This window comes from Poecilia mexicana, unplaced genomic scaffold (assembly GCF_051168715.1).
Source record: "Poecilia mexicana isolate PSO_F unplaced genomic scaffold, ASM5116871v1 scaffold_13, whole genome shotgun sequence".
NCBI lineage: Eukaryota > Metazoa > Chordata > Actinopteri > Cyprinodontiformes > Poeciliidae > Poecilia > Poecilia mexicana.
Genome location: NW_028263382.1, coordinates 22,161,499 through 22,175,170, shown reverse-complemented (window position 1 = coordinate 22,175,170; position 13,672 = coordinate 22,161,499). Strand labels below are relative to the sequence as shown.

The following is a 13,672-nucleotide window of genomic DNA, read 5'->3' as shown; positions in this document are numbered from 1 at the left end:
TGGACTATTAAAAACCTTCAGAAGATTCTCTACCTCAACAAGACTGGAGATGTGCACAACGTTTCTTAGCTGGACTACTTCTCCCTCCAAAGAACACATTGCAACAATGTTCTGGCATGGCTTGTCAAACACCACACTGTAGATGCCTGCACAATACACACATGCAGATTTCAGTGTCTAAATTATTACTGCCCAGTTGGACGGCAGGGAAACAAAAGGATGGAATGAAGCAAGATGTATCAGGACAACGTAGATGATCAAAACAGCTGGATAGAAAACCAGCAGAGGTGACCGACCTGCAAAGAGTTTCTTCAGGTGAGACTGGATGACACTCGGGTTCGTCGCCTGTCCCAGAATTTCTAAAAGATCATCATCACCAATGAAATAGAATCGTGGGAAAGCAGAACGCTTCTCCTGCAAAAACCACACAATTTGACAGTTTAACAATTTGCTGGAAAGCGAAATAAGCAAAAATATATTTGGACAGAGCAAAGTCTGTAAATGTACCTCCAAGAACTCATTCAGTGACTTCTGGCAGCGCTGCAGCTGATCCAGTAATGTGACCAGGGAGTTTCTGATGCCAGCCCGTGAGCTCAGAGAAACAACTCTGTTGTCCCTCTGGATGTCTGACATTATAGATCTGTTGCATTCGTGAAGAAAATGTTATGTTTTTTCTTTTTTTTTCTCTCCATAAAACGCATTTTATTGATTATCTGTCTATTTCCTCGTGTCTTTTGTGTAACTATCATATAAAAAAATACACACTTATAAAAAAGAACTAGCAAACAGAATGTATGTGCATGTGGAACAAATCCAAGTACAGAATACCTGAAATCTTCATCCACTCGTTTGAAGCGGGCCTCCTCTCGAGGCAATGCTCCTCTTCCAAAAATAGGCTCTAGGTAAACCCAGCGCCTCTGAATGGCATTAAGGTTGAGCAGATACTCATCTAAGTCTGACAGGCGAACCTCCCACAGGCTGATCTGACGAGACAACGCATCAATGTTATCGTTTTGGCTATAACCACTTAAAAAATGTTAAGATCTTTAAACTTCTCGAATCCTAAGGAACAAATATTCACAAATTCAAGTTTAACAATAATCTGATCTAACCTTGTCCTGGAAGTTGCCATAGTAGGGTGAGTCTTTCAAAGACTGCAGCAAACAGCGGTTATCTCCCACCTGTATGGGCAGAGAGTGGTGATGGAGCCAGTGTTTGCTAAGCCGTAACATTTCAGTGGACATTAATGTCCACATTAATTAACGTTGTATTTCCTACAACGTATCTTTGTGAACATCATGTTTTCCTCTAAAACAGTTTTTTAAGGTAAGTTCTTAGGTCTGAGTTTAAGATCAGCCTGAAAAAGGATGTAACAAAAAGAAAGCTTATCTAGTTAAATAATAATATTCTCTTCTTTTTTAATTAAATGCTAAAATGTTTACATGCAGCCTTTTTCAGAAGCAGAAAGTGGACAGAATTTGAGCCAAATCTATTAACATTTGCAAGTAAACAGATAATTAAACATGCAAGTGACACCTACTCAAAGAATGTAAGCAAACAGTCAAACAGACTCCTGTAAGTTACTCTGAATATAATTCAGCACTCACTCTGGGGTGATATATTTACTGTTAAATTAATTTTTTACTATAATGAAGTCATTTCCAACTCTATGATAATAAAGTGTAATCACTGTGTCCCAGCAGTCATTATTTTACAGACCTTGTACACACACATCCACTTAAATCAACAAGCAGGTTTCACGTCACCTGGTTGACTATATCCTTCCAGTCCTTGATGAGACTTAGTGTGCGCCCACTGCTGTCTGTGTACTCAGTGAGAGTGAAAATGGCTGCAGCACCCCATAAATCCAGCTCCCTTAGGGCTTCTCTGATTGACACCTCTGCCTGAGCACGGCTATTCAGATCCTGCGGTACACAAAGAAAACATGAGAAAACAACAACATGTTCAGAGCTTACTGCTTCTTAAAGAGAGATGATTAAAAGTTGCTGGCTCGGCTCACATCGTTGCTGTGCTTAATGCATTTTGAAATAGCCCAAAAATCTGCTGGAAGACTTGTTCTACATTCATTCTGACTGAGCTTCAGCTTTTTTTGCAGAGGAGAATGGATAAATTTCAGTTTTTCGATGTGCAAAGCTGCAACAGATTTTCTTTAAGTACAGTGTCTAATATATATATATATATATTTTTTTTTTTTACAAAAAAACCCCTCAGAATCATCAACCATTAAAAATGAAGGGGGTAAATCTTACATCTCATCCCAAGAAATGTTTAGATAATATCTTAACCTGACTTATCAACATTTGAATAATGCTTTTTTTTTAAAAAAGGAAGCTGAAATTATTGTCACATTTACCTTTGATCAGATCAGTAATTCTCATCCACAAGCATGTTCCTACAAACCTTTAGCTCCAACGCTTTCTCTATGATGGTATTTGCTACTCCGAGGAAGTCATTAAAGGTAAGTCTCTCTAAGGTGGTCCCTCGTGGGAGACCCAGCAGACGAAACATGTCCAACCAATGGTCCTGTGAAAGGTGCTCCCCGCGAACATACTTCAGCACAGGCACCATGTTCTGACCAAGCAGAGAAAAATACAGACATAAATACACAAACACAAAACCGCTGCACCAAATGTTTAGCCAAATATATCTAGAATAGAAACTCGTTGTAATGCACCGCTCAATTCCTGACCTCTGAGGTGCAACAACCAATATTTGATTTTTATTTATAAACTAAATTCCTGAAAATCTTTGGATGAAACGGCAAAAACACAAACGACTCGACTGTAATGAGGTAAACATCAACTCTCATGACATTTAAGAGTAAATTTGTACATCAACATAAAATTTCCAGTACAGGTATAATATACGGTACTTTACCTCCAACTGGATTGTATCAACTAAAGAAACAATACAACAAAACATCTCCAGATATAACTCTTTGCTCCTTTGTAAAAAAAATTTTTATTTTTTTTGCAAAAATAAAAAAAAGTCCAAAAAAATCCAACACAGCAAAATTTTATATTATATATATATATATATTTTATTTATTTTTTTTTTTTTTCATATTGTCCATACCTTGTATTTGTCCACTTCTCCTTGGAGTTTAACAGACATGGCTGTTGGTTTTTCTAGTTTTCTCAGTCGGTCTTGCCATGTAAAGAGAAACTCCTCAAACACATATGTTTTACTCCTGTAAAACCCAGCAAACAAACACATGAGAAAATACATTCGACGTAATAAGCGCATTAGGATCTTCTGGGTCTATCTTGGCAGCCAAACCTGAATGTGATCCAATCTTCCTGGGCCTTTTCTGTGAAGCCTTGCTGCCACTCCTCATACAGACTCCACATCTGACTGTGCTCATCCATGTCTCTTTTTGTGTCTTCTGCCAGGGAGAAATCTGGAGGCTCCAGATTAAAATATGTGCAGTCTTCACTGCAAAAAAGCAATGTGGAAATATATTGCTTACTCTTCTATTAAAATTCACTTTGTTCTAAACTGAGGTGGAAGTGAAAACCATGGTTAGAGCAGAATATGTAGAATATACTATACAAGAAGAAGTTCCCCCTGCCTGGTCTTCTGTCTACCCTTAACATAAGTTCATCAAATTCCACCAAACTTACAGCAGTTTATTACGTACAACCTCCATATCCTGGAACTCCTGCTGTTTGTCTCTGATTGTCTGAAGGCAAGCAAGCAGGGCGGCATGATCACCAGTCTCAAGCATCTCGTCTTTAGGTTTTAGTTGGTCCCAGCGTGCTTTGAAGCGCTCCAAATCTGCCCTGTAGGCACTGATACGACCAGCTGCATGATTTCGCATCACCTCTACCTAAGAACAAACACAGCAAAAACAGCAAAAACATCACCTGTTAGGACAAAAAGTAGCTAAAATAAATTACTCGTGTCCTTGGAACTCCTATATGTTTTTACTTTGACAAATCTGCTTTGTGAAGTTTGCAGCTGGAAAACATAAATAAGTCCAGAGATGTGAATACTTCTCTGGATCCGCATCTGCAGTGGGTTGCAGATACGGATGCACCGATATTAAATGTTGGGCTGATGTCAATACCCAATACTAATATTGTTGTGGCAGAAATTTGATGTTTACCAATATTATATATGTTATATATATATATTGGTCTAACACTAACATCAACCGATGCAGATGTTAATGCCGATGTGTTGTGCATTCCTAGTTGCCGAGTAATGATTCTAAGTTAATATGTGTTGACTTCACCTGGTCTTTGATCATTAGCTGATGGCTCTCCATGACAAGTTCCAGTTTGTCCCACTTGGCCCTCAGTGAGGATAATGAGTCCAGACCTGCGCCAGCCACAGCACGCAGAAGGCAGTTTTTCTCCTCAGCAAACTGGAACTGAGGGAAGATCTAGGAACAGACATCAAATACAATATTTTTCATACTACATAGTCAACATCTGAGCTACACTGCATTGCAATGTAAGTGTCTGGAATGTGATACATTTGTAAAAAAGAAATGTATCTAAATTTTATTTGACTTAATATTGACAAAACCTAATATCTCTAATAGTTATACTGACTTAAGGGAGTAAGGTAGCAAACCCAACACAGTCTAACTGATTAACACTATTTTTCCAGTTAAGCAGGTTTCAGGTGTATGTATGTCTTACTTCAGGTTTTCGAGCAACGATTTGGTTGTATTTGCCAGAAGCTGCACCAATCTCCTCCATGCTTTCAGGGCGTGTGACCAGTGCTTCCATTGACTCTGAAACAAAGCTCTCTATGGCCTGTGAATGGCCTGAAATTGAGGGGGGAAAAAATAAACATAGAAAAACAAACTGACTGTAAAAGGGGATTTCACTGGGCCTAACACTAGAGCAAAAAAAAAAGCGCAAAAAAGGCATTAACAAAATGCAAAGAATGAAATGACTGGAGGGGAAAATGTGAATGTGGTTACCTTGTATTGATTTCTTAAGCGATAAGAGCAGCAAGTCAAACAATCTCTGGATCAGGTCATCAATGGTGGCTTTCACCGGATCACAGTTGACTGTAATACAGTCTACCTTCTCCTGGCTGACGAGCAGAAAACCAGATCTGTTGTTAATTGTATTTATGGAATCTATTTCCATTTTTGTTGTATTCACCATTCTGTTTAGTATGATTGGATTAGATTTATTAATTGATTAAATCTGTTGTTGTTACATGTACCTGGGGAGGCATTCTGACTCTTTCCCTCTGGCCTTGAGTGCCTTGAAATTTCTCTCCCAGTCCTGCACAGACGTGAGATGCGTCTCGACCAACTTCTCTAAATCTACCTGGCCCAGCACCACCCACTCCTAGACAAGCCAGACAAATGTCAGTTAGTCGCAGAGCATTATTTCCCATTTTTAAATAGCTTTGTGTTAAAGGTGACAGAAACCGAACGCCCTACCATGAAACACAAATGACGAAATAAAAACAGAACTAGATGACAATAGAGAAGTATGAGGTTGAGGGTTTCTCCCCTGTGAGTTAGATATGCTTGACTAAGTGCCAGAAGTGACAAGACAGCAAACTGTTCCTTAATGTTCTCTAGGGGGTACTCCTAGGGGGAAAATGCTGACAGTAAAAACAACAGAGCTACAGTATATAAATGGAGAAGCATGAGTGATCAAAGTTTCATTCTGTCAAAGAAAACAAATTAGAGAACTGAGAAAAGACTCACTTAGCAAAAAGGTGGCAGGAGAGTAAATATTTAACCTTCTTTCAAATCTTCAAATCTGGTCTAATTTCTGACACTTGTGTTAAGGCAATCTGGACATAAAGTTCTACAATAGCTTCCTGTTATACTCATCTTCAAAGTCACATTCTGTTCTGGTAATTCACCTTGAACTTATCTTGTGTGGCCTGCAGGCGGCTAAAGAGGTCCTCAGCTTTGCTGAAAATAGTGAGGAACCCAGAGGCGTTTCTGTCTATCATTATGTTGAAGATAAGCTCCTCCCCCTGGATGCTGACTCCTTTGAATTGGTTTGGGATTGAGATGAAACGCTTCATCTCCCTGAAATATCGAGCTCGCACTTCCTCGAATGGCGGACGAAACTGTAAACGGCCCTGCCTGTTGAGAAGGTCACGATACTATAAAAGAGCTCACAATTTATTACAAATACCAGCACAAAAAAAGTGTTCATAAAAGAGGAAGAGTTGGACAGGAAATGAAAAAATGTGAGGTAGACGTGTGGAAATTCAGAGGTGGGAGGCAAAGTAACAAGTCTGGTTAGCGATCTGCATATATATATATATATATAGGGGTGAAAATGAGTGGGGGGGAAAATGATATTAAAAAAAAATGATATTAAAAAAAAAAAAAAAAAAAAAAAAAAACACAGGCAGGCAAAAGCAACATAGAGAAAAATAGTTTCTCAGCTAACAGTGCGCTTACTTGAAAATGAGGTCAACATGTATGTCAGGCAAGTTCTTATTCAGAGCTTCCAGACCAGTTTGATACTGGTGTTCAAGAGCCTTGTAGAGCTGATAGTTCCAGTGCTGACGCCAAGCCTGCATGTCATCCCAACTGAACCCCTATATGAACATACAGAGAAATGTGGATACAGGTAAATTCACTGTTATCTCTCAAATGAGAAAGAAGTCTTGTAACTATGTTATTTATGGATATTATTATTTGTCTTCAAAATATCAGAGATTGCACATAACTTTTTTATTTTCCATCTATCTGATGATACTACTATAAAATATTAAATCACATTTTAATGTCAGTTATTCCACAGTTTTTTACTCTTACTTGAGTACATTTTTTTTTATGTTTTACTTCTACTTAGGTAAAACATTTGTAAAAGTTTTGCTACTCTTTCTTGGGTACAATTTTTGGCTAACCAGCTCTGATCCAGTTCTCAAGAACTAATATCCTGTAACTTGTAGGTCATTGTGGTGTGTTAAAATTTACACAGTGGTAGATCTTGAGAACTGAACTTAAGCATTCCTGTTCTAGATTCATTTCTCCTCCATCACAGAAGAATCAAATGACTGAATTTCCCTCATCAGCATTCAGTCATTTAGCTCTGCGGAGGCCTGGCAAGGTGCCATTTGTTTAAGAGGGTTACAGAAGAGATTCATCTAGAAGTCGCAGGGCATGACTGAAGTTATGCACCAGACATTCTAGAAAAAGGGCTATCGCTTAAATGTTATTTTAACAGAGTCGGGATTTAAAGCTATTTTTGCTGCTTGTATCCAAGCTTGAAAAACATCTGTGGTGAAATGTAAAAACAAGAAAAACTCATCAAGCACAGAACATAGGTAGGAAGTGGTGGTGCAGTGATGGAGGGGAAGTCCCAACAAAAATCTGTTGTGGTCTGCTTTAAAGTTACCGTATTTTCCGCACTATAAGGCGCACCGGATTATAAGGCGCACCTTCAATGAATGGCCTATTTTAGGACTTTTTTCATACATTAGGCGCACCGCATTATAAGGCGCTTCATACTCTATTATTACACATCCACATTAATAAAGAAATGGTCCCCGAGTACTTTATATAGTAGGCTGGCCCAGTCGTTGTTTCACTCACGGTGTTGGTGTTGCGATATTATTCCCAAATGCTTTCTGGGTAACACAGACCAACCGACACGCTGCCGCTGCAGTCTCTGTCTCTCTTCCCCTGCCCCTCCCCCCCTTTAAATGTATTATCAAACTTTATTAACAAACCAGTGTTCTGACAACTATCCCAGCATGCACCGCGCACTACTTCTTCTACGGGGAAAAAGAAGTTGGCGGCTGCTTACCGTAGTTGGTCGTAAGCAGCCTACTGCATGTCTGTGTAAACATGACGTCTTTCATTTCGATCTGAGTTAATTAGCGTAGCATTTCTGCCGGATTTTCACAACATATCAGCCACGACAATGGACAGGGGAACCAACAAGTTCATGTCATCTTTTTTGGACGACATCAAGGTGTTTGAGCCACTGGATGCCTCCAACATTGTGCGCGTCACAGCTAAAAGCTACCGATAGATGAGGAAAACAGCAGATCCTCACACCCTCAGCATAAATATAGCTGTGGACAAGATCACTGATGCCTATTGTTCTTGCAAGGCTGGGTAAGTCGGCATTCATGGTTTTGATGGTCCACAATGTACATTAGCATATGTTTACTACTGTAGCTTGTGTTTGTGAGACGGTCACGCACGTGGTAGCTGCACTGTGACCTAAAATGGGCATTAGCCAATGAAACGCGGCCCCTGTGGTAAGGTCCGTTGCTGGACCTGTTGTGGCTCAATATTGGTCCATATATAAGGCGCACCGGATTATAAGGCGCACTGTCGGCTTTTGAGGAAATTGAAGGTTTTTAGGTGCGTCTTATAGTGCGGAAAATACGGTAACTTTGTATCATACTTTTATAGTTTATATTAATATTTACAGTCAGGTTAATAAGACCATTTTTAATATAATCTGTCCTGTAATAAAAAAAATAGTAATAAAAAAACAAATAAATACATGCAACTCTATAATTTTGTAAATACCAGAGCCTCCAGAGTGGCAAAGCCAGTGCGGAGTTCCTGGAGGCCATCTTTCCATCTCTGCTGATGTTTTAGTAGGTCCACATTCATAAGCATCACCACCTGAGAAGTCCACCCAGAGGTATGGACAAAAGCATAACCTCAAATTATCACTATCTGATTGAGTGAGGAAAGAATCAGGCTCCAAAGACTTATGGCAATAATTCAATTTACTGTTGCTCTGTCTCAGTGCTATCACCTTGTCGATGAAATCAGTGTGCCATTTCCGTAGCTTTCTGTTCTCAGTGGAAAGCTTCTCTGCAGCAGACTGCAGGTTGCTGATGTATACCTCCAACTCTTTGGGATTATCCCAGGTGATCTGGAGTTTACTACCCGACTCCTTTGACTGGGAACGATGATTCTGACAAAAAAAAAACAAAACAAAAAAAATCACATCAAATCTAAAAGCACAAAATTGTATGACGCTGTTTAAAACGGTCAATCTGCTTTGTTCCTCAAGATACAGTAAGTACTTGTGTCTGACAATATTATAATTTTACATTTCACATTTAATGCTTTTGTCTCGTGCTTTGCCTCTGTACCTTTATGACCTGCTCAAAACCCAATGCAAGACCGAGCATCATGGGCTTCTGACAGGGAATCATTTGTTGGTCAATTGTGTTGTAGAAATGGGCCACCTACAACACAGAGACATTGTTCACAGAACATTTACATTTAGAATACATTTTTACGTAAAAAGGAGACACTATGGATCCTAACCTACTGCCTCACCTGTTTTAGGACGATGGCTTGCCTGTAGAATTTGTCTGCTGTATTAGCTGCCTGCTGTATCTTGGCTGGAATGGGGAAACCCAGAGCTGAAAGCTGCCTGACCTCCTTGAGCAGACTGACCAATCTGTCTGAGTACTGGATCTTCAGCCTGCCATCCACATGGTCCAGTTCCATAACCCGATTACTGGCTTGAAGGCTACAGAGACGGAGGGAATCAACTTTGAGACATGAGGTTGTTTGTAGAACAAAAAAAACAAACAAACACTTGGACCTCCTTGTTTTGATGCCAATGCTGATTATGTGCAAAGCATTATTGGAATTTAGTATCTGTGACATAAAAATCATACAAAACATGGTTTTTGTAAGATTTGCTGAATTAAAGTTAAGACTTAACTTTGAACTTGTGTAAATTACAAGCATTATACGTTACCGTAATGCCCTACTTAATGACTTGTAGTAAATCAAGTAGAACTGTATTTCAAAACTCTGCATAAATAGTTTAAAAGCTTCTTTTATTTTAAAATTCTATATTTCTAACCTGATCCCTAATTTTGGGTCAGCCAATCCAAAAAGTATCTCTCTGGACCAGTCCTCAAACTGTTCTTGTTCATACGCCCTCAACACTTCCAGAAGATCATCGCAGAACCGCATAAAACTCTTGAAGCCAGACAGGTCTGAAAGCAGAGCCTCCGATATCCTGACAGAGTCTTCCACCTGACACAAGAGAGCAAGCATAAAAATGAAAAGGGTTGGGGCGTTTTCATGTGGTCATTCTCTTTCCATTTAACCAAAGAGAGTCTGTTCTTTAAGTCTTGCGTTGTAATACTGGAAGTTTCTTAACTCATGTAAAACATCCTCCTTTACCTTGTGTAAGAGATGTCGCACCCAAACAATTTTGTTGACAACCTCAGGGAGGTTCCTGCCAACAAGCGGGCCAGTCTTGTCTCCAGGGCCTCCATGGCAACGGCTCTCAAAATCATTCTTCAGGCCTTAAAAAAAAAAAATCAATAGCACAGAATTGAGTCAATAATGACAAGCAATACTGACTGCAAAGCTGCACTTTACTTAGTCCATTTTAAGGACTAGCTTTCAGCTAAAACTTGTTTTATGACTCAGATACTTTGATTGAGTGGATTTATTAGTGATTTCAGAAAAGACCCAGTAAAAGGCATTCACTGTAAAAACAAAAGGCTCAACTCAGGTTTTGCTCAATCATTTCTGTATTGAGGTAGGCAGGAGTGTGAGTGTATTAGCATGTTCCACTGGTGAAGAACGCTGTCTACAGTCTGACACAGAGGGCACCTTCAAGACATATTTAGAACAACAGTAGTTCTCACGAAACTACCTCTATCACGTGTTCCTTTTCAGAAATGACTACTTTTTGATTCTGCTTTTTAATAAAACTTTCTAAAAGTTCTCTGACCTTCACTGTTATATCTGATTACACAGTTAATTGACTAAATCGTCAATTTTAAGTTGAAACAACTGTTTTAATTCTGTAATAAGATCCAAACAGTCCAATGATTACGATCAAATGTACAATCCATTTTTTAAAGATTTTCCATCCTGCGTAAGCACAATAAATCACAATCACATCTTATCTGAGACAGTAACAGTGATTTTACATGATAATTATGTACCCTTGTTGTAGTCAAGGAGCTTGGCCAGCAGCTTCTCCCTCTCTGACTGGAGCTCTTTGCTGATTGTTGGGCGTCTGATTAACTCCTTATGTTTCTGAAATACCTGCAGAAGCTGCATAATAAACAAACACACAACATAAGTTCCCTCTGGTTACTTAAATCATCTGTTCAATTGTTGAGTTTCAATACCTGTTGTGGGTTGTCCTGCACATCAGCGATGTGGCTCTTTAGTCTGCAAGCAACCTCCTGCTCCGACGGAGCTATTACTCGCTCAAACTGAACCACTGCTGCTCTCCAAAGAGGCTACAATAAACGCAAGACAGTCACAGCATGAGCAAAGGAAAAATTCATTGCTTCCACATCTTCTCATTCCATGATATATATTGATGTCTACATGTTTATTTCGTGTGATGATCAACTGAAAGGACCAGATGGAAATGGCAATTAAAACTGAACCTCTGATATTACACCCTGGCCAAACTCTGGAGGTAGAAATAAACACAAAGTCATGATGAACCGGCTTTCATGGCTGCTTGATCCAAGAAATATGTTGCTCAGCAGAATCGGACGCAGATAAAAACCTGCTGAGGACGGTGCACCACAACTTTTTATGTATTTAAAGTACCGAATCCATTTGGAGAACACACATGAGGACTACGACACAGAGCAATGCCATGGGGGAAACGGATAGGAAAATATATTTGTAAGCTACATTTTCTTTGATTCTGCTATTGCAGAAGGGTGATCTCAGTAGATCACCTGCCACGCTGCAAAAGAACAAAGTGATCTATAAAAGAGGTTGGTGTTTGGGCGTTAACTGAGAAACCACAACATGAGAGAGGCTATTGATGTAAATATATTAGAGTAGACTCTCACTGCTTTCACCATGTTTGTTTTTCCTTTACTGTAAAAATACCAATGTTGCATCCGGATATGTTTATCTTTCTGTTTATTTCCTACTGAAGCCGTTGATTATTCTTGGGAAAGAAACTTTTCCTTTTGTCAATGAAAACTAAAACCTTAAGGGACATCATTGGTTTTGAAACCTAAGGTGCTCCACAATTAACTAATGGTCAGATTCAAGCACATCATTACCAAAATATCTGCTGGATGTGTGGAATAGGCCATGAGTTTATTTTCACAAAAAGTGAAGCAGTAAGATCATCTCACAAATGGAAAGTGAAAACACCACCAGAAGCTGGGTGTTAATAAGAAAAATACCAAAGAGATTAGACTCATTTATGCTCAGAATAATGAGTGGCTTATAATTTTTGGATTATGACTGGCTTTTCTGAGAGAGCTCTATCACTCAGTTCACATTTTCTATTACTTGTACTTCTATTGGTCACAACTATTTAAGCACATCTTATTAACTTAATAACAACAGATTTATTGAGATAGAATTTCCACATTTGGCAGGGGATTTCCCTGTCTGGAGAGATTACATATTACATCTCACAGCTATAGTCTTTTAATGACTGAGTATAAGGAGCTGTGTAGTCCCCGACATACCATAACATGACCACATCACGTCAGCAAAAACAAAAAGTCCAGGCTACAAGTTCACACATGATGCAGTTTCAGCAAAGTGACAATGCATGTCATCTGTGCAGAGGCGTAAGCTAATTAGGCCTGTGTTATCTACCGTTAATTAAATTGTGGATAAGTTGGATTAAATTGCCTATGCATTAAGTTTCTGTAAATTAAAATGAGAGCAGAACTGGTTTTGTATTTTCATCAAGAATGTTTAGTTCTTAAATACTCAAAATAATTTTATTTTGAAGACTTAATGCAATATATGTAATTTTACTATGGCAATGGAGGAGAATAGGTCATGCAAGTTATTTTGCTATGTCCATTGAAAAGGAAACGTTGCAGAAAACTGACTTAGCAAATGAAAAAAAAATTCTAAATGCCTATTGATGCCATGTTTTGACAGAGTGCTCTAAATCTGACCTCAGTGTAGGGATTGTAATGTACAGGATTGAGTCCAGAAAACGGTTCAAACACACGGTCAGCAGACAGGGCCTGCTGCTTTCCTCCCGGTAGCAAACACAGCAGCTTTTCATGGACCATGCGGACAGTCACCACCTAGCAGACACAGAGATACAACAAGGATCAAATATGATTGTTTTCTCTAATATTGCACAGCAGAAACAGCTGCACTTTGCCTTAGATTGTGGTTCCTTAGAATAACCTGGCAAAAACAGAAGTATCCATGAACATGATACATCACCAGACAACAACTTCTGTTGAAGTTTTTCTGTTAAAACTTCAACAGAAAAAACTCCTACAAGGCAGAGAAAAAATGAAACGGCACAAAACTGAAGGGAAAAGAAGCTCCATTATGTTGTACTAACTGAAAACATTTGGAGTCATTATAAGAAAATACTGAAATAATTTTCCAAGGTTCGTGTGTTTTTCCACAATTTGTTAAAAGATCCAAAAAGATTTCACAGTAATGATATTTTAAAAGCACCCTATTCAGCACATTGTCAAAACATACAGGTGCTGGTCATAAAATTAGAATATTGTGATAAAGTTCATTATTTTCCATAATGTCATGATAAAAATTAAATTGTCATATATTTTAGATTCATTGCACACCAACTGAAATATTTCAGGTCTTTTATTGTTTTAATTTTGATGATTTTGGCAAACAGCTCATGAAAACCCAAAATCCCTGTCTCAAAAAATTAGAATATTATGAAAAGGTTCTCTGAACGAGCAATAAAAATAATCATCTGAATCAACA

General features: G+C 38.7%; 1 protein-coding gene across 1 annotated transcript in view; it reads right to left on the bottom strand.

Annotated features, from left to right (window-relative positions):
- The window catches only part of dync2h1 (dynein cytoplasmic 2 heavy chain 1), a 108,828-nt gene that overhangs the window by 88,545 nt on the left and 6,611 nt on the right, over nt 1-13,672 (bottom strand). The window contains exons 9-33 of the mRNA XM_014987415.2: nt 12,874-13,008; nt 11,107-11,220; nt 10,918-11,029; nt 10,142-10,266; nt 9,816-9,991; nt 9,278-9,473; nt 9,088-9,183; nt 8,745-8,906; nt 8,510-8,608; nt 6,419-6,558; nt 5,866-6,094; nt 5,209-5,336; nt 4,958-5,073; nt 4,671-4,798; nt 4,259-4,408; nt 3,645-3,850; nt 3,301-3,456; nt 3,097-3,211; nt 2,422-2,592; nt 1,767-1,925; nt 1,113-1,181; nt 829-983; nt 508-640; nt 297-414; nt 34-146 (exon numbers count right to left, since the gene is read on the bottom strand). Coding sequence (XP_014842901.2) covers nt 34-146; nt 297-414; nt 508-640; nt 829-983; nt 1,113-1,181; nt 1,767-1,925; nt 2,422-2,592; nt 3,097-3,211; nt 3,301-3,456; nt 3,645-3,850; nt 4,259-4,408; nt 4,671-4,798; nt 4,958-5,073; nt 5,209-5,336; nt 5,866-6,094; nt 6,419-6,558; nt 8,510-8,608; nt 8,745-8,906; nt 9,088-9,183; nt 9,278-9,473; nt 9,816-9,991; nt 10,142-10,266; nt 10,918-11,029; nt 11,107-11,220; nt 12,874-13,008 — 3,501 coding nt within the window. The remainder of the gene's footprint in view (nt 1-33; nt 147-296; nt 415-507; nt 641-828; nt 984-1,112; nt 1,182-1,766; nt 1,926-2,421; nt 2,593-3,096; nt 3,212-3,300; nt 3,457-3,644; nt 3,851-4,258; nt 4,409-4,670; nt 4,799-4,957; nt 5,074-5,208; nt 5,337-5,865; nt 6,095-6,418; nt 6,559-8,509; nt 8,609-8,744; nt 8,907-9,087; nt 9,184-9,277; nt 9,474-9,815; nt 9,992-10,141; nt 10,267-10,917; nt 11,030-11,106; nt 11,221-12,873; nt 13,009-13,672) is intronic.